Source organism: Anser brachyrhynchus, assembly GCF_964034855.1.
Source record: "Anser brachyrhynchus genome assembly, chromosome: 5".
Classification (NCBI taxonomy): Eukaryota; Metazoa; Chordata; class Aves; order Anseriformes; family Anatidae; genus Anser; species Anser brachyrhynchus.
In genome coordinates this window covers 13108426-13134693 of record NC_137699.1, presented here as the reverse complement: position 1 = coordinate 13134693, position 26268 = coordinate 13108426, and the positions used below count along the sequence as shown (strand labels likewise).

General features: G+C 41.6%; 1 protein-coding gene across 3 annotated transcripts in view; it reads right to left on the bottom strand.

The window, feature by feature from the left end:
- Positions 1–7585, bottom strand: part of SYT13 (synaptotagmin 13) — a 28562-nt gene extending 20977 nt beyond the window's left edge. For 2 of the 3 annotated variants that reach the window (XM_080592577.1, XM_080592579.1), the window contains exons 1-2: positions 6730–7584; positions 1767–1989 (exon numbers count right to left, since the gene is read on the bottom strand). In XM_080592577.1, coding sequence (XP_080448703.1) covers positions 1767–1989; positions 6730–6912 — 406 coding nt within the window. In that variant the 5' untranslated portion in view covers positions 6913–7584. Of the gene's footprint in view, positions 1–1766; positions 1990–6729 lie in introns of all 3 variants that reach the window. The other variant, XM_080592578.1, reaches the window with a different exon arrangement.
- Between the last annotated feature and the right edge of the window lie 18683 nt (positions 7586–26268).

Here is a 26268-nt window from a genome sequence, read left to right as displayed (position 1 = left end):
CAGCACCCGGACAAGCTTCCTGCTCTCTTCACCATTGTGTGCTCTACGTTGCTTCACAGATTTGCTCTTTTACCTTGTGCCTAAGTCAAGGTGCTTAAACTACACTCTTGTTTTATATATTTTGTTTGTTTGTTTTTATCTACACTATCGTTTTATACTGTTTCGTTTAGGTTTGTTGTTTGTTTTGTTACACACATTGCTGAATTGCATCTTGTGTTCTTCTCTGCATTAATTCAGGCCTCTATAACTTTTTTTTTTTAATTTAACTCTGCAGTCTTTGTCATGCAGAAGGCCAATATGACATTTATTCAGATAGCACTTAACCAGGTTAAAGATCATGAGCTTGGGAAGCTTTGAGGCAGTTCCTCCACATGTGATTTTTGAAGCTGGCTACGTATTTCATACTGAAATAAAGCAAATGGCAAGACCAAAAGGGAAGCCACAGCTTTTTGGCATCAAAATCTATTGTCTGCAAGGTCGGTCCTGACTCACACAGACAACAATAATGAGACCAGCACATTTCCTCCTAAAAGTCTCATCCATGGTCCGTATCTGTTCAATGTGGTACCAAAAGGAGAATGCAACAAATCTGGCTTAATTTCAGCAATACTTGAGCTATGAAATCAGGCACAGAAGGAAGTAAACTTGTGCCATTACCAGTGCAGAGAGGCTCTTACACCAACACACTTATGTAAAGCTTTATCCTGCACGCAGCAATCATCCTTCAGGCTCTCCACCCTGTAATATTCTTCCTGACACTGAAGGATGTGGCTCAGACAGTCTTTTCCTCTAATGCAGCTGCTTCCCATAGTACTCCTTGATTTTGCATACTCATAAGTCTCAGGGTGTAGGGATGCATGTGGCAATCCTCTTCCCCGAAGGACAAAAATATAATCTCAAGCAATTTTAAAAAATAAATGCTCTAAAAAAAAATCATGACAGATGGCATTGTGCCTCTGGCAAATCTTCAGTAAGGTTTCATTAATGTGGTAACATGGTAACCATAAGAGTCAATTATGCTGTTAAAAAGACAGCTGTGAAGGTAAAAATCAGTATGGAAGCAACCCAGACTTGCTGCCAGATGTATATAATTAACATTGCATTTTTTTGTATGCTCCAGGAATCTTATGTTCCAGGCTTTGGCATGCTACCATTTGGGCTGGCTGGAAAACAAGAATTCTGTTTGGCAAAAAGGTCTTAGGTGTCAGCCTTTGGTTTCACTTCACATTACAACAAACCAAGACCATCTCACAGAACTGGTGGAAGTAAAGAAGCAAGGAAACTAAAGTACAAATTTGAACCAATGCTGCTGATGTTCCTGACAGGGACAGTTGCTGGACAGCTAGCATTTCTTCTGGAGGAGCAATTCTGCCTGGTTTTAGCCAAGTATTCCACCCATACTGTGGCAACTGCTCTCACTAAAACTTTACTCTAAATACATGTTTTTCTACAAAATGTCTGCTTCCATTGAGACAGATTCTTCAACACAAGAGCGCAATTCTTGCACTTTTAGGGAAAAAAAAAATAGTTTCAATTATGTCTTTGTTATCTGAATGTCCTGATGTGCTCCATGATTACTTTCTAGTAAACACATATATTTAAAATAGAACTCATAATGTTCATGATAAGAGAGCGAAAAGCACCCCATCTCTTCATTTCAGTGTTTATTTCTCTAATTACAATCACATTATGCTCTGTTACTGATCTGCTCTGATTATGCTCTGTGTTACAGATCTACACCCAGTCTGAAGACCAAATGTTCTTACCGTTTTGAGGGAGAACAAAAAGCTCTTCATTGACTTGTATCTTCATCCTGTTCTCATCCAAAACAGTATGTTTTCCAGTAACTGGTTCTTCTGTTGTCTTCAAGGAATACTGTGTGTAGTTAACAATTTCAGGCGAAGTTACCACTGGTTTGGGGCCATAAATGTTGGGAAACTTCAGGAGTGGTCGAGGCTGGACTGGCTCTGCTGTTTTCTTAATGTTGAACTGAAAATTAAAACGTTGTTTATTACTTTGCACTAATTCTTCTGATTCTTTCAGTGTTAAATGAGCTGAGACAAAGGGAGAAAATATGGTGCCCTTGGTCATTCTTACTGTCATTATTTCTTTGGTTAGAGAAGCTGCTGCCCAGATGTTCTTGCCAAATCTGTTACCATTCTACTTGGTGTATGTCCTTTCAGAGTCACTCCTCTACAGATGTTTGGTTGCAGCAAGAAACACCTGTTGTTTCTAAGGACCAGAGCCCCACCTGACCCTCAGACACAGAGTTCTCCTTTATTATACAGGGATTGACATTTTGATTTGTCTGAGTTACTTAACATTTTATTTCCCTGCTGATTGCTGACCATGGTATCAATGGAAGAACTTGAAAGATGGTGTAATGCCCAGGCAGACTGGGCAAAGGCTGGCACAAAGAATTATGTTCTCCTCAAACAACGAAAAATATATCAGTGGAATATAACAGTCATGTTTTCTTTACGTCCCAGGAAAGAATCCCCTCTGCTCACAACTGAAATCATTCCTGATTCATTTATATTTGAATTCATCAACAGAACAAAAGTTGACTAGCAAATGACTCTGACCCTCTCATCAGATTCTATTAATGTTTCGAAAGCATGGAAGACAAAAAGGAGAAGTAAAACTGCCGTTTGGGTTGATTACTGTGCAGAGGGATTCACTCCAACCCCACTGCCTGCCAACCTATTCTGCATTAAGTTTAGAGTGAGGGAGAGCCAAGAGGCATTCGTAATTGTAATTAAAGTTTTTCATTAGTCTCATTGTTTCCTGTTAATAATGAATGTAGATGGTGCCCTGAGGCACTTGTCTGTGTTGGGACTTTGTGGTCCCAGTTCAGATGTCCTGAGGGAGCATACCTATTCCTTAAGAAACAGAGCTGAAGAAAAAGAGTGGTCTTGGACTGTAGCTCTTTCGTCATACTCTGCTTATGGAGACCATGGCACTACAGTTACATGGACTTGGCAGTGGTGAAGAGCTAATTAGGTCAGAGACTCCATCTTCTCAAGACAGCCAGTACACTGGTGTTTAGGAAGTCTACTACATAACAGCATTTTCTTGTCTAATTTCAAGGACTCTGAAATAGGAGTTGAAAAAGAAACACCTCACTGTGTGCAGATCCCCACCTAGCATTCAGCTGAGCTTAGATATTATGTAAGTCATGCAGTGCTGGTCTATAATAAAAATGTAGTGAGATCCCTCTTTTAGAGATGTGAGCCTCATCAGTACTAAAATACATAGGAAGTTTGAAATTACTCATCCAAGTTTCACATGCAGTTTTCTATTCTTCAAAATTAAAACAGACCAACCAAACAAAATATGTTAGGAAAAACTAGACAATAGCTTGAAAAAAAATAGGTCATCTTTGTTCTGCAAAGACTCCTAACATGCACAAAGTACCTGCCATGGCAGCCAGTGCCTGCTGTTCTTTCTCTCCCAAACCTTCTGTATAAGCGTGCTCTCCTACTAGCCACTGAGCATCACACCAGGTCAGCATGCCTGGGTAGCTGTGTGCATGAAGCACTTTGGGACCCTTTGGGATGAAAAACACTATACAAATGTGAGGTATTGTTAATATAATCTTTTCTCCACTTACTAAAAGCCAGACATTTAGTCAGGAAATCCATCAGCACACAGCGACTAAGAGCTCCACTGGGTCTAAATATTCTTCTAGTCTGTCTGCTCTGCAGAATTAGAGATGAGAGACATATGCAAGCACAGTGGGACTAGCCCACCCCCTCTTCCAACTGCATCTGCTTCTGTTTATTATCTTTGCTGCCAGCTCTGTACCCAAGTGCTGTCTACTAATCTAGTTACAGAGCAATGTCCTATGGAAGTTCCCTTTGCAAATCAGCAGCGATATCTTAAATAAAGGAAAACTCATATAGTTCTGCATAAAACGTGTGAAAGCGAAGAAAACAAAATTAGCTAGGAGGCTCCAGCTAACCCTTCTGGGTGCCTGCCCAGCATCACTCAGACAATGCACTAGATTGCTGCCACTGCTGGATGTGTTTAGGCATGTTTAATCTGCACCCATTGCTGACACTTTGCAAATTTACAGCACTTATTAATTGTTCTGTAGATGTATCTTTGTGTTTGAACTCTTCCTTCTCAAATATGCAGGGCATGTCCATGGGGAGCCTCTATCTATAGCAAATACAAGCATCAGTGTCATGGGAGACATGCCAAGTGGATAAAATGCAGTCTTGCTTCATCTTTCTTTTGTCATCTCTGTTTATCAGAATCAGTGGCCCTGACAGGCTTCAATAATTAAGTATGCCAAACACTGACTAGGACATACAGTGTACTAATGCAGTTGGAAAAAAGTCCTGACAGGACAATTTATAAACGTAGACAGAGATGATAAAACTGAGACACAGGCTCAGAACTCAATTTGAGTTTCATTCCTTCAAGGAATATAGAGTAATTCTGAATCAGTGACAGGAGAGTGAATGCATGTTCCTGGCAACAAAACTATTTTAATTGGAAAGAATTGTTAAACATACAGAATATGCAAACTAAGAACATTTTGCACTTTCTCTGACAGAATGTTCATTCGGCTGCTATAATATGACCAAATTTCTTTAAAAAAAAAAAAAAAAGACAAAACAACAAAACAGTAACATTAGGAGTCATGCTTCTAATTAGAAAGTCTACAATGCTGAAAGCCAACAATCATTCAAGAAAGAGTGATGCACTGAGGGTAGGTTGAATAATTTGATTCTGTATTGGTCAAACACTGGATTAAGTTAAGGCAAAACTTGATAAGTGTAGAAATATTGTGAGGACCATAACCTATGATATGCTGGGTACTGCAGGCTTAATTGGACTTGAGGGCTTAACTGGACTTCATGGTGACTTAGTAGTTATTTCAGTCATGCAAGAGAGGTGACAGCCTGAAGGACAAGCTCCAGACTGGATTAATACTTTACTAAAATATTTCCCAGAAGGTTGTGTAAAAGAAAATGGCCGTTACAATGACTGAATTAGGGTAAAGATTTAAGAGTTTTTCAAGCTAAAAGAACAACAAAAAATCTCTTGTAGGAAAAGATTGGTGGAGAAGTTATCTGTAGGTAGTTTTGTCCCAGACACTAACAGCTAGAAAAAAATGCTATGCAAAGTGATATGACTGTCAAAGTTACACATTTCTCATTCATTTTAACAGTAAATATGGAAAATCTCAACATCCTACTTTATACAGGAGTTGGCAAATCACTTGTATGGGTTAAACAAGAAAGGAGACTGGAAAGGACATGACAAAACTATCAAAGAAGATAGACAAAAACTATTGAAGAAGACAAGGAAGATAGCAGGTAAAATTTATCCTAGGCAAATGCAAACCAGTATTGGCCATGCTTGTGGATGAACGCTCAGAATTAGCAGCAATTTCTGGAGAAGTCCTAAGCTCAGTGCAGATGTTCAGCCATGGCCAGTGGAGCCTACTCCCATCCCCAGTAAATAGAAGCTAGTGTAATGCTATTCTGCGCCAGCTTTTATGAATACAATTAGTAGACTTGGTCTTCTTTCATCAGAACAAACTGCAACAGGAGCATGAGGATGCCAGGGCTCTTTACTGAGAGCCTAAGAGCAGTATCAAGAGAGAGACTGAAAATGTAATTATAAGCATTACAGAGAAGTTCAATTAGGACTCCCGCTACACTCCTTAATAATACAAAAATAATAGGCACCTCAGATAATTAAAAGGCAAACAAAGACTTTTATACAGTGGATCATTGGCCTTTGGACTTGGCTGCTATGGCATAACATTTGGTTGAATGGCTAGATAAAACCGAAAAGGATTTAGGCATATAAAAACACCAAAAGCAACAGCCAACAGCTAATACTTTCAGAGACTGCCCAGTGCTATAGCTCCTGCTGAAGCCTATAGTCAACCAAAAAAATCAGTCAAAAATTTGACTTTGAATGACAGCTTCCAATAATAAGCATACCAAAAGTGTCCTATGACTCCCATTGCTCTCTCTTTCATTAGGCTCAGAAATAAATCGGGGGATTTTTTGGATTATAACAAGACAGAAAGACACATGGGGATGCCTGATATTACTGGTACATCGCATTGTTCTTACTGTAAGTAAAAAAGCAATTCAGTGTGCTGAGATTGTCCGGTCCTCACAGTCCAGATTCTCAGTAGCATTTTTATTATCATTTCAATGCCTGATTTTAACTTCACACACAATTAATTCCTCATCAGAGGGGCAGAGGGAGGAGAAGGGATGATTTTCACAAGAAACCAGCTGTTGACAGGGAACTATCCTGCAGGAACCATAAGATAATGTGAATAGAGTCAGAGAAATAGCTGTTACAGGAGATCCCAGCAGGAGTCATCTCCTCTTTACAATGCTGCGTGCCACCTGGTAAAGTCCAGCCTTCTCTCCTCAGGAAATGATTTCCCTTGTGATCTAGCTTGACAGCTGAGCAGCATTTCCAGTCCTCCTCCCCTATTTTTGCCATGAGCAGCTTTCTTTTTGGCAGTGTGGCAGCTGTCTCCTGCTCTGGCAATTCTGTGGGTCGCCCAGCTCCCGTCTCTGTGCTCCCCTCAGTCCTCCTCCCATTAACCTGCTGTTAGATCCTGAACCCGGTAAGCAGATAAATAAGCAGTATAAATCACATGCTGAGTAGCCTAACAGAGAAGTTGCATTCCCACCCTCTGCATTTAAAGAAAAATCACAGAGTAAAGAAGAGATCGTGTCTTACTTGTTGGGCTGGCTGAAGCACACTGGGCTTAGTATTTTCCATGTCCTCATCTTGGTCCTTTTCTGAGAGTCCTTTCCCAGGTTGCTTGCATTTGCAGAAGCAGGTGAGACCGCAGAGTGCAAGGATGCTAGTTGCAGTCCCTAAGGTAGCCCCAAGGGCTATAATTGGGGCAGATAAAACCATTGTCCTGAGCTGCACAGAAACAAAAAGCACAGAAAACCTGTGACTCCTTCTCTTCCCTGGGAGAGCAGCTCTAACACATCCACTGTGATTTCTAGCCTGGCTTCATTCTCCTTGGAAGTCTGAAAACAATTCTCTTGTGCAGCAAAGAAAAGGGACCAATCTAGAGACAGAGATAAATCATCCCACCTTTGCTAGGCAACAAGGCTACCTTTCTATCCTGATGATGGAGTTTCTGCTCCAGGTCAGGTAGAGGAAATAGTGATTGTGGTGCCTGCAATCTCCATATAGCTGCAAACAGGCAGTTTTCATTGAAGCCTGTTCTCCAGCTCCACTGGGAAAAGTCTGATGTGTGATAGAGAGGAAGGACGTCAGCAGAAGGGGCTGGGCCTTGCTAGCTAACTCACAGAAAGTGCATCCAAATGTTTAATCTGCTCTCTAGCTATCCTGATGTCTAGCCTGCTGATTTGCTCAAAAGGTTAATTTTTTTCTGTCTTAAGGCAAAGATAGTGATTGCCAAAAGGTGCTGGTCTGAGAACCCCAGTTATGATTTCACTGCATGATAGCACTATGTGGTCAGAGCAAAGCCTGCTTGTATGTCAGGCAAAACTTTACCACTCTTCAGAGGCTGGGGAACGAACAGCTGCAAGAATTAAGCACCGTCCCACACCCCACCATCTTCGCCTCAGCACAGGGTCTGCACCGTTTGGAGCTGCTTTCTCCAGCATCAGTGCAGGGCAACACTTCTATTCAAAAAGGCAGCAGAAAATCCTATCAAACAAGACACACTGGCACATATGCTGCTTCCTCTGGAGAGGATGAGAGAGCAAACAACATATGCTGCATATTAGTCATACCGCTTACTACACCGGTGTGAGGCAGTGGGCTGATGAGCAGAGTAAAGGAACCCGCTTGAATAGACCTGAAGGGCCACGCATCCCTCTCAGGCAGCTTTCTCTTGAGGTGAGAGGGTGACTGATTTTCTTTGACTCATTTCTTTTTTCCTTCTACCACAGACTGCCTAAATCGCAGAAGAGGCGAATCAATGCCATTTCTCAATGTGTTTTTTTGTGACATATGCAACCATTTTCTGGGTCAATTCACAAGGGGTACCTAGTGGCCAGAAGATGATCATAATTCTGGGTCACTATATATCTGGGCCAGAGTGGGACTAGTAATCAAGAAACAAAATATTGCTTATATGGCTCTGGAAAAAGTAACCAGTTCTGCTGGGAGTTTCTTTGTCTTTCTATTTTGGAACGCAGTTGCTGCCTGTGGATCAGGGAAAAAAAAAAAAAAAGAAAAAAAATGAACTACATACATAAATATGTTTAGAAAAACAGTTTTTTGGATCTTTCTGCAGCTCAGGTTTTGACATGTATTTTTTATGATTTTTGGTTCTTTTACACCTTAATCATGACCACTCACTCGGCATTTGTTCAATTGTAGATGACATGTTCACCTCCTTCTCATAAAGCTTCCCTCACACATGCAACTCTCACTTTAATTGTTAAAGATTCCTCTTTAACACTGCACCACCCTTATGGATATACTGCACATTCCATCATCTTGCCTCCTGCTTGCCCTACGAGGTTTGCCGGATACCCATCTTGCCCCCCACTTCCCACCCCCTATCAAGAAGAGAATCATGACAGACTCCTTAAGCAGAGACAATCCCCTGATACACTGCTGAGCCTGTGGAAATTGGCCTTTCCAGCTCAGCCCACAGCAGGAAAACCTTGAGCTTTGTCCTCTGTCTATACAAGAAAATAAAAGTGGTCACACCAGGCCAGTAGTGGGAGGAACATCACATAAAGGGGATTGAGAAAGCCTGACAAATGCTTTCTTTGCTTCCTTGTCTTCATGGCTCAGGAGCTTCCAAAGCCTTGAAGATCATCCTCATGGTCACCTCTGCAGATCTGAACCTTCTCTGACACAGGCAGACTTTTGCAACCATTTGCTGACTTAAATAACACATGCAGCTACTTCATTCAGCCCATAGCTGAACAGGTAAAGCTGTAATCATAGTACTATGAGGTCTTATCTTAAAGAATATGCCATATCATCAGGGACTTCTGCCACTGATGAAGGGAGGTAGAAGAGAGGAAAATCTGAAAGAGGACAAAAAGGACTGGACACGCTGTTTAGATGTCTTTGGGTACTTTCTCAAGGTGCTAGGAAATCTAACAGAACTAAATCAGAAATTCCTGAGATTTGGAAACAATACGAAAAAGAAGATGCTGTTAAGGGTAGAAAATGTTGACACGGATTTGTAGTGGAGAATTCATTCAGCCCATCCATGAGATCCATTTTTCATGTGTTTGCTTCAAGCTGTTTTGAGAATTATATAAAAACTGCTTGCAACAGGCTATGGAAGAAAGGCCAGATAAAAATCTCTCTGCAAGATAATAATTTAATGAGATAGCTCTCCAAGATGTTTTCTAGCAATTCATATATGAAGTTTCCCTTGCCAGAAATTATATATGCTGTGAAATGAAAAAAGGAATGAAGATACCATATTTTAATAATAGCCGTGCAGCAGCCTTTTGCTACTATTGCTAGGGAAAACAAAACAACTCTTGCTAAACATTGAATATTAACACTATGCAAGCTTTTACAAGCAACAGGCCAAAGACTGAAGAATTTTTTGTGTGCACTGATGGATGTAACTGGTACAGATACATAATTTAACTGTAGCCTTGGCACATACAGTCACTGCATCTATCTGTAATCATTGCTTATTTTCAGCACATGCTGTTCTAAAAAATTTGCACCATAAATGTATTTCAAAGTCAGGTTTACACTTGCTGCTTGTTTCAATACCAAATAATATGGTTACTCCTTTTTCTTTAAGGCAAAAGTAAGCTAAAATAAGGCCGGGATAACAACCTTCCTTGCTGGCCATTCACGTTGCTGATGCCCAGAATCACATTGCTTTTTTACTTGTCATCTCTGCCTTTGGAAAGAGACTTGCAAGGTGGAAAGATGAAAGCCTGTGTTTGCAAGCTAAACATTATGGGCAGATTTAGGACTGAACACATATTTTACAGTCACTCTGACCATGTATTTTCTCCAGATTCTGGTGCAAGAATACATATAAGAAGAACAAAAGCGTATCCAAGATTATAAGATGGACCCTAGCTTATGACACATTTGTACTACTAACGTTTGCCCTGGCTAGATTTATTAGTACCGCCAAAGAGATGTAAGACAACGAAAAAAGAGCACAATCCTTGGACAATGGCCTGCATCTTTATAGACAAAGCAAAGAGAGATGTGGCATTCATTAAAAGAGAAATTGTCCCATTCCACCTCCAAGAGGCATTGAAGGAATGAAGCAGGGCTGGTGGGTCCCACCTCCCACCCCTGCACACTACAGCACTGACACTATTCTCTTTCACTGGCAGTTGCTGGAGTCCTGTCAATTCCAGGACCATGCTATGGGTTTGATAGCTTTGTTGTTGCTTTTTATAACCTCAACCATTTTATAACCTCCAGAGCTGCGTGAGAGGTAAATTGCCTCAGGACAACATCAGTGCTGCCCACCTGCTCAAGAGTCCACATGTAATGGTGAGTACGTATAAATCCAAGGATGTTCCTGTGCTAAAATTATGATTAGAAGAAAGTACAATTGATTTCCTCAGGCTGATAATGCTAACAACAGAGAAAAGATGAAGCTGACTGTAACTAGTCCACTCCAGTTGTTAAACATTTCCTTAGCATGGTTTTCCGTTCCTGATACTTCAGACGTTAATATTTTTTTGATGACAAAATGTTAGGCACTGGCCAACCTTTGGTGCTTATAGATTCTCTATTCCTGTTTTGAGCTTTTTCACTGATATTTTTTGGGCTTTCTGTCCATTGGCTATGTGAAAGAGGCTTTCTCTGAATGAAGAATTGTTACTACAGATCACATGGAGAATTAGAAGGGCTTTTGTATTGCCTGGCTGCAGTTCATGCCTTACCACAAAAAAGATCTTTAGTGCAATTTCCAACAATTAAAAATAAGCAGGTCAAGGATTTGCAATTTCTATTCTGGAAGTTAGAAGACACAAATTAAACTTCCAGAATTCCTCACTATCACAAGGAAAAGCCCACATACTTCTGAATGAAAGATGGTTGCTGACTATTTTCCCTGACTCAACCCACTCTGTCAGGGGCTGGTACTTGGCAGATGCTTTTACTGAGGCATTTCGCGAGGCAGAGGTGTGAGTTAACAGAAGAAAATTGGAAAGAGAAATCCTTTTTACAAGTCAGATTTAGCCTGAAGGTGTAAGCTCATGTTTTCTCTTGTATCTACTTGTTATGAGATTCTGAGATTCTGTGCTACAGATACAGGACAGTTTCAACAGGATGGTGGTCTAAAAGAGCTTGCTAGACAATGGCAAGGTGTTTACACCACCCAACCTTAGGCACTGAAACTGTCAGTTAATGACAGAGGGCCACATATGGCTGTCATGCATTTCTTCAGCAACGAAAAGAAGCACAGCAAAAACAAAAGTGAAGGAAAAAGGCTTGCGCTTACAGTGACAACATCCACCTCCTCAAGCTTTTGTATTCTGTGGCCTCAGGTTGTAAATGCTTTAAGACAGGGGTTTTGTCTTCCTACAAGTGAAAATACTTCAACAGATGGTGAAGTCTTACAGACCACTGAAAGAATCTTTTGCAGTGCTATTAAAATAAAGCAGTTGTCTACATTTTTATATGCAAAAAAGGAAGATTTTTGAGAGGAATGTGGGCTTGGCCCATCCATCACTGGCACTGAAACAGACCTATACATAAATATCAAGTAAATGAAATAAATAAGAGAAGAATGAAGAATTGTTTTCTAAAAGGGAGATACATGATGACCATCCTCAAGAAAAGTGAGTTTCAAGCTGTGGTGTTTCAGCTGGTGTAAATGGAGACAGTGCTCCTGAAGCCTCCAGACTTACAGGAGTACATGCCAGCTAGGCACGTAGCCTTTTGCCACTTTCATATCCTTAGGATGACAAAAACGATTTAGCATGCAAAAGGGTACAGCCAGTTGCTATAGGGCTCATGGTAAATGATTCCATAGTGTGACACTGCACTGGCCTGAGACCAAGATCTGTGGGATTCAGGACATCTATGGAAAAAATCTGTCTGGTACCTATTTCAGAGACTGTCACGTGGATTCTGTCACCAGCACCCGCTGTGAACCTGGCTGCGGTACAGCTCTTGCGTCCCTTGTGGCAAGTTGGGAAGCAAAGTTTCAAACCCCACCGCTCTGCTTTGATTATGGAATTAAACGATACCAGATAACCTGGGACATGCTCTATACTTTCAAAGCTAATGAAGTGAGCATGCTTGAAAACACAACTGTAAGAGCAAACACCATCAAGCAATCTGCCCCTCTTGTATACATCTTTATTGGTGTCTGGGAGGAAGTCTAAATTGCCAGTGCCAAGTCGTATGAGTTACATAAAAACAGAGGGGTGACATTAAGGAAATAAACAGCCAGACAGAAGCAAAGAGCAGTGGCAGTCTGGTGGCCAAATGGAAAGTCTGATGTTGGGACAGAGAACATGAGCGGTGCTTCCAGCATGGGAGGCCCAGCATTAGAAAGGAGGGAGAAGGAGCCAAAGAACAAAAATGGTCAGGAAGAGTAGTGTGTGATCCACAGGAGAGTGAGAAGAAAAACACTGGGCAGAAATAGGAAGGGCCTGTAACATCTGCATTTGGCATTGGTGGGACTGCTGTGGAGCAAAGCTGCACCCCACTCTGCCAGGCAGAGCACCAGCTCGCTGGAGAATTTAGAGGGCGTCCATGAAAGAGCTACATGAACGAACAGAGGGCTGGGAGGCAAGTGGATTGGAGTGTGGCTCAAGGTCAGTCTGTAAGTGGAAAGGCTAAGGGTTTATGCAGACAGAATCCATAAGTACCCAAATGGGTAATAAATCTTTGATAACAGAGGTCCTCTTCTGTCAAGCAAGCAAAGCATTAACAGGAGCTAATGACCAGAAGCTGATGGCAGACAAACTCAGGCTAAAAGCATGCTGCAGATTTCTAACAATGGGCATAATTTGTGCAGGAGCAATTTCCAAGGGATTGTGGAGGGTTTTCCATCGTGGGCAGTTTTGAAATCAAGACTGGTTGTATGCAACTTGTTTTTAAGGGATCTATTTTCATTCAATCACGAGTTAAACTAAAGAAGATCAATGGCCTGCGTGGTACAGAGGATCAGACTACAGGACCACAATGAGTCCTCATGGACTGTTCACTCACAAATCTATCCATCTGCTTCATATAACCTCCCATAAAGACTTTCCTGTTTACTTGTCAGTCATCTTATTCACACATTAAAAAGACCCAAACTGGTTGTTGTAACAGCTTCCTGGAAAACTGAATAACTGAAGTAACTGTGAGGAATTCTTTTTCTTTCCCTGTGCTACTAACCCATGAAGTTAGAGCAACTCATGTTGCTGAGCTGGTCAGAAGATAAATTAGGAATTAAAAGCTTTGTACATCAAGCACAGACAACACCAAAGTCAAGACTGAGGACAACTCACCGTCATGAACACTACTTAGTTTCTGAGGGCTACAAAAGATTCAAGCCACAAAGCGGTCTGGACTCCACTGGTGATCCATGTTTACATTGGGCCCACTTGGGATGTTGTAAGAGTATTAACATGTGAGGCAGGTTAAAAAAAAAAATCACAATTCCTCTGAGAGCACCAAGAGGCCATCTCCAGAGATAAAGGCAGCTGTGCTTCAGCAAGTCACATCATACCACAAAGCCCAGCAGGAAAACAAGGTCTGTGCTTCACCAGGTGAACTGCTTTAGCATGAGGTCTTAGCACCTCAGTAATAGTGGGCCAGAAAGAGATTGCCATCTCCAGCTCAGGAGAGAGCTGGGTGAAAGAAAATCAAACCACTGCAAATGCAGCTGAAGGACCTGGTTTAGGAAAGTGGCATGTGCAAGCTTAAATATGTACACATTTAGCAGGTGAGGTTAAGCAAATGAGCAGACGTTTTCCTAGGGAGGGTATCTTGTGGAGAGCAGAAGAACAACCCGAGTATTCTGCTTTTCCATCAAACTCTGCTAATTTGCTATTGAAAAGCCCGGAAAACAGGAACCCAAAGAGCATATTTTGTGCCTGATTATTTCATTTGAGAATTGTCTCTGGTTGGTTGGAGAAGCAGAACTCATTTTCACACATACAGCTCCATTGCAAGTGTAAATGTTTATTTCTTTTCTGCTATATATATATATATTTAATAATCACAGGAGATTTGAAAAGCCTGAAAACCTTCTGAAGTGTCAGGCACTAAATTATATGATAAGTGTATTTGCAATAAAATGCTGCCTCCTAGAGGCAACAATATCTTTTCTTACACTTCTAAGAGTTGGTTATTATGCTAGATACTCATTTTTTACAATGCTATTGCTGTAAAGGACATTTTGCAGAGAAAAGCGTTGAGATATCATTCTTTTAGCTAAAATGATGTCTTTAGCTATATTAAGGTCACAAAGCTATGAAATTCAAGAATGAATGTTTGCTATAAAGTCTTAGTTCTATCCACTTCTTTGTCAGCCTTGTCTTTAAATAGGATAAAGCGTACAGGATGACACACTATTTTATTTTCAAATAATATATCCAAATAATCTCTGGATAATTTGCTGATAAGATGCACTCTTTCCACAAATAAATCTGTGTTTTGTACTGAAAGCAGCTGTTTTCTAAGTTCCCCTCCGTCTCAGTGAAGAAGTTGATAAAGAAAAATACAATTCCAATTGCAGGCTGATCTTACAGTTTATGCAGCTGGAAATATACATGATGTGCTTCTTTCTCATTTTCTCTACATCCAACCGGATAGCTTGTGGTCTGATATACTCGACCTGAGTGTTCATATCTGCAGCAAAAGTCTGTGGGAGCCGTGCCCAAGCACATACAGTGCAGCGTGGCATTAAGCATTCTGAACACAATAAGCAACAACAGGTCTTTGGGAGGTGTCACTGGGCCCCTAAATCAAGTAGGTGGATTCTGCTGCCTAATTGCTTCATAATTCAGTTCCCCATGAAAGAGGAGAAAATATATTGCTTGATCCCAGACAGGTGTTGGGAAAATAACTAAAGTGGCATCTGCAAAGATTCAATACAGGGGGACTGGAGAAAGGCCAAGGAGGCAAGCCATCCTCCAAGTAGGCCTTGAAGCCTGTGTCTCCATCCCACAGCCTCTCATACCACAGATACCACTGTCACTGCAAAAGAAACGTTCAGGGAAAGAAGGGGAAGATCCATGAAAAAGGCTGCCATGTTTTTCACTGCAGTGCGAGAAGCAAATAAGCAATGTAATGGCCAAAGCCGCATCTGCTTTTCTGTGAGTTGATTCTGTTTTAGGAGCAGATTGCCTTTCCCTTAACCATTAAGTGTCGTTCTTGTCTCTCCAACCTAAATAAGGATGTCGCCAAAATGAAAAAAGTTCATAGATGAAAAAAGATGATCAGATGTGTGGAACAGCTTCTGGGTAAGGAATAAACAAGACAGCTCTCCAGATTGGAAAAGAGATACTGTACAGGGAAAACAAAGAGGTCTCTCAAATCCTGAGTGTACTGGGGAAAGTGGTTACGGATCAACTTCCCAATTTCAGTATAAGAACTACAGGGAAAATTCAGGCAGGATCCAGGTTCAAAATAAACAAAGAGAAAATATTGTGTATACTTGCCCTGTTCTTACATGCTTTTCTAGGCAGCCACTTTTGGCCCCTGTCAGAGAGAGGAGACTGGGTCAGAGGAGGCCGTGGTCTAACCCTGAGTGGCTATTCTAGCAGACGCCACTGTACACATTTTATTTCCTATATTTTTTAGGTAAAGCCCTGAAAAAAAAATCAGATTATTTTCTGGAAATGTTATTTTGAGTCACTGACTCATGTAAAGTGGCAGTTCGGCAGCAGCTCTTGGACTTTTATTCTTTCTTTCCACATCTCCTTTATGTCTCAGTCAGAATTTTCATGTAGTCCCTCCCTTTGTCAAAGAGGCATGGATAGGAAATCACATTGGACAGACTGTGAGCTGGTCTGCTGTCTAGTCACTCACTGTGTTTATTGGGCTCTTTTGCTAGATACTCCCATCAGCAGAAGCTGCAGGTACCTCAACAGTGGTTCTTAATGCCAGATTATGAATCAGTTTGCAGTGATTTTTGTACTATTATTAATATCAAGAATACCATAGGAGATGTTTTCCCTAAGATTGCTTGATCCTGTTTGTTAATATAGAGATAGAGAAAAGAGCAGAAGAAAACATTATAGATAAGAGAGACTCTCAGTTTCTAGTTCTGGAGTTCAAAAATTATGTTTCTGTTCATGTTCACCCCTAGTGATTGCTTTTGACCCACATTTTTTTTCTGTTTTTGAAATATTTTCTATAACACTGCTATTATACAAATTTTAGTCAACACTGATATAAAGAATTGGTGCACATGATCACATACCCAGACATTCCAGTCAAGAAACAAACAGACCTTACCAACACTTTCTACAAAAACAGCCTTTTCAGAAAACAACCTTCAGCTGTCAGGATAGATATTTTCTATTGAGTTTATTGACAGTGAGTTAAGTGCGAAGAGTGGCATGACTCCATTTTTACGATATCCTTCCTGCTTCACTGCTGTGACACCTGACCTCCATGCCTTCCTTTGAAATAGTTGAGACTGGGAATTGTTTTGTTGTCTGCAGAAATATATGCTATTTTTAGCTTTTCAAATTGAGATCATAATGCAGATCTGGCCTTGTCCCGGTCAAGTCTGACAGGTAATTGCTACTCAGAATCAATGTTGTCTGGTGTGAAACAGGGCAATAGGTCTTTCACACTTCACACTCCATCAGCACCATTATGGGCAGGCTTGTAGTCTGGCCTAATCTACACGATCTTGAGATAGCCACAAGCTTCAAGATTTAGGCACTTCTGTGGTGGAAAGCACGGGGTCATGCCTCTGATTGTCTCAGAGGACTGTACTTGCTTTGTACACAGTTCTTAATCTCCAAAGCAGAACCTTCCTCTAACATGAGACTGAAAAAGCTACATCCCAATTTGAGAGGATGCCTCCCACCTGTGCTCCTTTCAGTATATCTGGGCAATTGTTACCTTCATTTTCCCAGTTGTCCAAAATACACTTCAAAGAGGACTATCCTTTCCCCAGTGGGTTCCCTGACTTGCAGCCCTGTGTCATCAGATGCACCATAGCCCCTCTCAAAACTCCTGAATAAATTGTTTTCAAGCTCCAAAACTGCAAAATTGGTCAGAGGCTCTTTGCTGGGTAAAGTAGGAGGAAATCTGACAATTACGACAAAGAGTAAAACCCTTATTGCAAATTCTCATCCTCAGTCATTTCCACTCTTGATTCCACAGTCTCTACTCCATCGCTTTGCTTACACAGGACAGTTTACTCTGTCCTTTTTTCTGAACACATTTGTGAACTTTAAAACTCATTTATACTCTCCCTTTACCCTCCTTCTGCTTTTTCTTTTTACATCTTTTATCTGTTCATTTTGTATGTCTTCTCTTTCCCTCACTATATGGGAATGCATTATTTATTAAGACAAAAGTCTGTTCCATCTATATTTTATCTCCACCTGACCTTTTCCTGATCCATTCCCACTGTCCTATTTCATAGCTTATGGATCCCATCTCAACATCTGACTGATGTGTCTTCTTACATGTGAAATCTCAGGTTAACACTGATGTCTTCTACCAAGAGACTTCATATGAGCTTAAGTTTAACATAGTCATACTAAAACTCCCGATTTTCCCACCCAAGTTGCCTTCACCATCCAACATCTGTCACACCATCAGTTATATATCAAAAGTCTTCATCACTCAAGCCCATACATCATTGATCTCTCCAGCATGATATGTACTTGTCATACCAGCAGCAATTTGCATCTTCTTGGACAATGCCAGGCTCTTCTTGCTGTCCATACAATCTGGACCCTCTGAAGTACCAATTCCACTGACAACATTTTGTGAGATTATCAGATCAAAATTTGTGGCTAAGATGAAATCACCCCAAAGCTATGATTTAGGAGAGAAGACTGTTACAACAAAGTTAAAGTTTTGCCTTTCACCTAAATTGTGGCAAAATACGTGAATTCTGTGTCAAAATTTCTGCTCAAAGTTGAGACACACTTGGTACCAGACAGGAGGAGGGAAAGGTCAGCTCCTGTCTGTAGAACAGGAACAGTTGTGTAATCTTAAGTAATAACATGGCAAGGTAGATAGGAAAGACTTCTCCTTACCACTTCTTTTCCCGGTTTGGCTAGCTCTGCACAAACCAGGACACAGAAATGTTGGGGCACATAAACCACATTATGATTAGATTCAGAGGCTACTTCTTTATTTAGAACAGCAATGTAGATGGATTAAACATCCCCAAAATCTTGTTAGGGTCATTCCAGCCATGGTGGAATAGATAGTGCCTTCCATGTCATTCTAATGGACCCTGAGAGGAAGATCCCAAACCCTCTTCTTCTCGTGTCAGAGACAGAGAAAAGGCAAGGCAAAAAGACCTTAACCTCCACAAAATGTAGTGCCATACCACATCCAGTGGCACTATTGATAGGTAGGACAGACTGCAGAGCCCAGATCTCAGTGTAGTAAGTAGGTCTCCTTCCCCATGTCGTGAGCATAAAGGAAGATGAGAAGCAGGAAGGCAGATGAAAAGCAGCTACTTCCAAGCTGTAGGTAAAGGGAGGGCAGTGTCCTGCTTTTTCTTCAGCTTTTCAGTCACTTCCCTCCACAGCTGGTCAGGTTGAGGTTGGCAGGAACCTCTGGAGGCCATCTTGTCCAACCCCCTTGCTAAAGCAAGGCCACCAGGTTGCCCAGCACCATGTCCAGATAAATTTTTCAACATCTCCAAGCAGGAAGACTCCACAACCTCTGTGGGGAACCTGTGTCAGTGCTCTATCACCTGCACAGTACAAAAGTGCTTCCTGCTGTTTAGCTGGAACCTCTTGTGTCCCAGTCTGTGCCTCTTGCCTCTCTTCTTGTCACTGGGCACCACTGGAAAGAGCCTGGCTCCATCTTCTTTGCACCTTCCCTTTGGATATTTATAGACATTGATAAGATCCCGCCTGAACTTCCTCTTCTTCTAGGCTGAACAGTCCTACTCTTTCAGCCTTCCTCATAGGAGAGGTGCTCCAGTCCCTTAAACATCTTGGTGGCCTTATGTTGGACTCTTTCCAGTATGTCTAGGTCTGTCTTGTACTGAGGAGCCCAGAACTGGACACAGTACTGCAGCTGGGGTCTCACCACTGTTGAGTAGAGGGGAAGGGTACTCTCTCGGCCTGATGGTGATACTTTGCCTAATACAGCCCAAAAAGCTGTTAGCAGCAAGGGCATGTCACTGACTCACACTGAACTTGGTGTCTACAAGGACTCCTATGTCCTTCTTTTCCAGCTTTATATTTCATCAGGAGCGCTCAAGACTGGAAGTTTTTCACACACCTTACCTTCCTTTGGCAGCCCCTTTGCAACCCCAGTCACACTGAAGCTCTGTGATTTCTCTTTCTCCAAACCCTAACTGTAACCCTGTGACCTAACTGTATCAGTGACCAGGTCCAAAAGTCACCCACCTGTGACTGCCAGAAAAAATGACCAAGACTGGAAGCTTTTGGCACACCTCACCTTCCTTTGTCAGGTGTTGCTGTTCCTTTTGGCACACCTCACCTTTCTTTGACATGTTGAAGGCTGCTAACCCAGACATTTATTCAGTGTATGGAACAGCCTGGTGTTCCCCTCCTGCCTCCCCAGCTGTAATTAACAGAGGGACACAGAACCATTATATGGTCTCCAAATGTACTCAGACCTTCATTCCCAGCAGCATTTTGTTCCACTATGAAGAAAAGCTGCAAGTCCATTGCAGCTTCAATGGCACAGGGCAGGAGAAGCCCTGGAGGGAGGTGACGGAGCCCCTTGACCACCAGCGGGAACCCAGGCTGAGACAGGAGACTTGCCTGCGGAAGAAGGACCCTGTTCTGGTGGGATCGGAGGGGAAATGTACTCAATGTGTCAGTGCCTGACTGTCACTCTGGAGAAACACCACTGCTTCTGTATTCCTAGAGTTGTTTTGTTCCTGCTAGCAAGCATCTGGAAGCAAATGTGTATGTGTAAGCAGCAGAGTGTGAGGAATTTCAGTACAAACAGTGCTTACTGAAAGGCTTCTCTAAATCACCCTAGGCTAGCAGTCAAACCATCTGCTAGAGTAGCCATACACTGGAGTGTGGAAAAGATATTGTCTCATAAAAGCTCATAATTTGGACTGACTGCCTTGTCTGACAGCAAAGGGCATCCCCATTAGTTTCAGTATGTGAGTGCTTTTATCAAGCACACACATCAGCAGAGATGCATGTGGTCTGTTCCTGTGGGGATTGGTAGGTCATCAAGACTGCTGCCCATTTAATGGCGTAATAAAGCAAAAAACCAAGGTTTTACTGGATAGTTCAGTTAATTGTATAAAAAGGTTGACTTGATCATTTGATATGCATCCTCCTTTTTTTTTTCCTATTTGTGTTTTGTTTTGTTTTTGTTTAGTTATTTCATTATAAAATCCAGCACCTTAGTAGTGTGATATTTCTACCTCAAACCTCTGGATACCAGAATTGCAGTGGTTTGAGGGTAGCATCATAATTCATTTAATGACAGGCCACAGAGACTGCCTCTATGGCCCTCATAAATTCTTGGATAGATGAACTCTGGCATTGTCTTCTCCTTTTTTATGATGGCTCAAAATGAGTAACATGTGGGCCCCTCTCTCTTGTAGATCAGAAAAGGTTATCAGAATGAAGAAAGGGATAAATACTCCACCCTTCTTTCCTTAGCCAGAAAGCAACTACTTTGAATATTCCACATCACCAATTTCTTCAATTTTCTACAAGAAGAATTTACTTTTTCAAAGGAGGAATACACATATACTCCCAGATTCTGTTTGTAACATTCCTTATCAGAGATAGAAGGGAGATACATATGTAAAGGATGGGAGCAGGTCTCTACATAGAAGCTTTCTCAGAGTGTCTTGACCTTGATTCCTTGATGAACTCATGCTGTATCATTTGCAGATCTGCAACAGATCCATCTCTGTAAGAAACTGGATCTTCAGTTCAAATCTTCCAGTACAAAAAAAAAAAAAAAAGTTTTTCCTGCATAAAAGCCTGGAAAGCCAATGCTAAGTCCACTAAGGAGAATGGTAACTACAGCAAAGATGAATTTGAAACCAAAAGGCTAGACTTGAAAGGCCTCAGATTAAAGTTTGGCCATACAAGCCTCTATCAGCTTTATAAGAAAATATAGCTTACCTTTTCCCTCCCACAGGAGGCTTCAGGACAGCCTCTCTAATTTATTTGATGTGCAAGTTCTTGAAGGAGTGGGCCTTCTTGATGTGTTTATTGAGCAACATAGAGTACACTGGTGAGTGCTTGAAAAATGGCAATTGTAGGTAATTTGGCAATGTCCCTTTAGCGCATTCAGAAACCAGTAGCAGAGTCTCCGCAGATGAATGGAAAGAGAGGCCCCATGGGAAGCTTTTTATTTAATGCAATGGCAGCTGTAAGCCGAGGTTAATGTAGCCACAATTTCCCTGGGCAGCATCACGAACAGATCGGTCACGGCTCGGGTGGCAGCCATTCCCTGTTCCCTGGAGGGAACGGCGGAGTCCCAGGCCCAGCACCCGCCTCCTCTGGGGTCCTGCCAGGCCTCATGGAGGGAAAACCTGCACGGCCTGGAGAAACTCAGGCACGGGGCAGAGAGGGGTGCAGGTGCTCAGCTCCTCCTGCTGTGAAAAGGGGAACAAATCTTCTTTCTTGTTCAGATGGGAGTGCTGGAGGGATAAATCTGTAAAGATTTATGGAGCTTTTGTACATGCTGATAGCAGGTGCCTCAATGCTGAGCAATGAAAGGAATCTTTTACTCCTGGAGCAATGAGCAGCCCTCAGAAACTGGAAAAGGATGAAGGGATTTATCTGGGACAGACAACGTGGTTAAAATGTGAGTGATTTCCTTGCCAAAGCTAGACATCAGCAACGAGCAGTGATGGCAGCAGGTAGGCCGTGCAGAGGCTGAGCTGTGCAGGCCTCCTTCTCTGCCCGCATCAGGCAGCGAAGACTTTGGCCTCCCACCTTTCCTGCCTTCCACACTGCAGCCCTGTGAGTGCTCCTCCATCATTTACTGCGTGTCCTGTTGTCCCCAGCTCTGTCTTAGTGAAAGGGAGCCATGAGCAAACTCTGCCATGTAACAGTGTAAGGTTTATTATCAACCAATCATTCCAATGTCAATATTTAGTCACTGTTACCTGCTCTCTTAAAACAAGGCAGGGAAGGTTAGACTTTAACTTTCCTCAGAGCACTTTCCTGGGGATCTAGATAAAGTCAGAGGCAGCAGGGGAAGTGTCCAAACTCACCTGCCCAGGAGGCATGAGAGAAACGACAAATTACCCTCCCCGGAGAGGAAGCAAAGCTATACGCTAACCTGGTAAATGGGCGTAATTCACAGTGAGGCTCACCTTGCGAAGGGAATCTGCATTCAGAAAAACGCTGAAACCACCTTCTCAAGATTCCCATTGAAATACTCTGAAATTCTGGAGAGAGGACAGTCAGGAAGCCACTTATTGAGAAGCAAGTAGAAGTATTGAGATAGGTGGTACTCAGCCTTTCTGCTGAGGTACAGTAAAAACAATCTGTGAAGTGCAGCTAGCTGATGCTGATGATCGTGCTAGGAACATACTTCTTGCAGGGTGAGAGATAATGATTGGGATTATCAGTAGATTCAGTCAGGCAGATCTAGGCACAATAAGTCAGAGATTGGTGCATTTCACTCACAGCACACATCGACAGCTACTGTGCACTCATCTGAGAAGCAGACGTGAGACAGTGTTTTGATGCCTGTATTTAAAACGTCAAAGAAATGCTTACAAAGGTAGCTTTCATGTCACAATTAATGTGACCGAAAGCTCTCAGTTTGTAAGAAAAGACCCTTTCTCACAGAAGATGAAACCAAGCAGGGGAGCTGGCTGGCATTGCACAATCTGTCTCAAGGAGATACAGGCAGGAGAACTAACTCCCCAGTGTACAGCTTGGGCAGCACTGTGTGATGGCATGTATCCCTGCAGAGGGCAGAGACCAGAGATAACCCCAGGCACTGCTCCAACAGCTCTCACCTTACCCCATCACATGGATTCCTTTGCAATCAGCCTAGCATTGTTCTGCAGGCTGGAAACATCATGTAAAACCTTTGATCCCTCTGCTCCTCACCTAAGGGCAGCAGACAAATCAGATGGCTTCTTCTGATAAAAGAAAGGAATTTGTTTTGTGTGTGTGTGTTTTCTTTTTTTTCCCCAAGTAAATCAGAAGTTCATTACTAGAGTTGTCCAAATTAAAGTTCTAGTTTCATCACCACCCTTCTCCTCCCTAACCCTAAATAATCTTCAGATCATACCTCATTTCAAATGCTAATTTAATTACTCAATTATATTTCTCTAAATTTGACCTTGAAATGTGATTTTGAAATGAAAATCATCTTTATGCATTTTTTTTAAAAATCACAATGCTTTGACTTTTTCAATTTTTCTTACTTTTTTTTTTTTAACTGCATATTTTTCTTTCATAAAGAACAATCCATCACTAAAAAATCTTTTTCTCCATCATCCCTCTTTTTTCTGATGACAGGCTGAAGATCAAAGTTTCCAGGTTCGGCTCATTGAATAGAGAAGTGACTAATCAATAACAAGCAAACATTCATCACTTAGATTCGCAGAAATACTGCTAGGGCTAGAACTACGATTGGAGCTAGTAATTAATACTATGGAGGATGTGTAAGTGCTCTGCTAAGGAGTCTGCAAACGATGTAAAATTAGGAGCTGCTGCAGATGGTGTTAGCAAGGACAAGGAAATCAGGAGCCTCTCAGAAACTGGAAGTATGACAGAAAGTGGAATAGGAAATGGGGTGAGGAACTGCAAGCCTTCTCTGGTAGGAGGATACAAAGGAGTGTGGAGAGGAACATGAAGGACAGCTAAATCTTTTGATTCAACAAGTACGCTCCCTGGTATGAGAAAATACACACTTTGACTTATCTAGAGTTGTCTATTATGACACATCAGTCTTTTTCTGTACAAGGACTTGAAGTCTATGCTGGCTGCCTATGAAACCCTCAGAACCTGCCGTGGTTTAGTCTGCCATGATAGTCTTAACCAGCAAAGTGCAGTACTGGCTGGCATAAATACAACCAAAATTGTCCACTCCTAATCACTGCATTACCAGAAAGGTATGAGCAATTTGGAAGGAATTCAAAGACTATCGAATCTGACTGCAGAACCAAGATTTTAATTATAAGACTAAAGGGCTGAAAATCCTGTAAGCCAGCCTAGAAAAAACTTATGTGAGGACTGATTTATAGCTGAAAAGTATCACAGCTGAAAGGTAATAAAGACACCAAAGAAAAGGAAGCTAATTCTGTGTGACAGAGTGTTAAGACAACTGGAAGTAGAGAGAGGGAAACTAAAAAGCATTGAAGTGGAAGAAGTGCATAGGAACAGACTTCCTGGCCAGTGGACTTACGTTTAGAATGAATGAGCCCAGAGCTGAGCTGCAACTGGAATTCCTATTCCAAAAAAAACAGTGAGCCAAAATAATGAAATGCCCAACACAGCAGGCATTCCAGAGAAATGATATTGAGCAGATCTTTCTAACATAATATATTATTGGTTAAGACCTGTCACTAACACTTAACTGTATATGTAATTGTGTGGTGTTTATTTAGGTGATGCCAGTAGTCCACAGTAATTTCTGTTTTGTGTTGTGGACCATACCATTGCTTCAATGGCTGGTTTTAGTAAAGTCAGATGATTTAAAACCTTTAAGGCCTTTTAATATTTTACCGTTAATCGGGTAAGGTAACTGCCATATAACCTCCTTTAGCAGTACAAACATATTTTTAAATCAACAAAAATTTGACTACTTTCTTATTTCATGGAATTATTTTTCCTGCATTTTACTACATCACAATTAGTAGCTAGTAGTTATACTAGTTAGTACTTAGCAATAATAGACATCTGATTTCTTTTATGTAACTCTGTCTTGATGTTTTACATTATATTTTGGGAACTGTTTACAATGAAACACTCCAAAGAGAAAAATAACTGTATAATATATATGCCTAAATGATACACAACTGAGCAAAATCTGAAAGGTGTCTACAGAAGTGTTGCAACTTCTATACATCTGCTGTTTTGATTTTGGCTGCCTACAGTGAACTCCCACAAGCAACAGAAAATTCTTTCATTTCTATATCTGTAAAGTCTTTTCTTGCTTATGCATACAGTTTTCTGCAGATCAGCATACATCCTCAGGAATAACTCTAAGTTTTGTAGTGGTCTCTCAGGAGTAGCGTTCTTCTTGCTGATGGACTTCTTGCAGATAACTTCACTGTCCTGTCCAAGTAACGCTAGATATCTTATTGTTGGTTTTGGACACCTGCCAATCATTTTTCACAGTTGCAAAGTATATGCCATTCCTACTGTCTACCAGAATCTGGGATATATGGACAGGAGAGCTCAAGTCCTGACAAAATTTCCCAAATGCATTCCTTCCACACATGCAAAGACAGGCTCCCCTTTGCTAAGCCCTAGTTTGGTTCCTAAAGGTTCCAATAAAATTTCTTTGGCACTTTTTCTGCTAGAGGTACCAGCGTTACTGGATCTGGTGAAAGGAATAGTTTTTGCAATATCTTGAAAAATTAGATAGCTTTTTGATTAGTGTAAACAGGACTGCTGACAATTCCTCCCCCATGAATAATGCACCTAGGAAAACAACCAAATATTGAATCCAAATCACAGGGACAAACAGAAGCTGATAGGATCATTGAGATGTGCAGCAGGCATGATGTGTCAGCACTCCCCCTTGCTCTGTTGTGCGTGCTTTGCCAGCTGTAGCATTTACAGCCACATTCTTGATTGTAACAGCAATCTCCCCCATCATCACTAGTGTTAGCATATGGAAAAGGTGGCATGCAGCAATCTGTCTGACAAACTACTTAATATGTCAGCATATTAGCAATTAGCACGTCCAGCACAAAACGTGCAGCATCCTTTTCGCCAGCCCAGTTCCCTCACCCTTTCCTGAGCACAGGCAGTTAACCAGCTACTTGGGAGGTTATAGTATTTTCCCAGCAAGAAGCAACAAAGATGCTGTTTACTGATCTTCCTACCCTGCAGTTTAACCCCTTGCTTTATTCCTTCAGTGTCTCTGATCTGTCCTTTTGCTTCTGGACTGGTTTTCCCTGAGGGGAACCTGACCTTTCCTTTCTTCCTCTAAACTGTAATGCAAGCAGATTATACACAAGTCCCATTCTGTGGT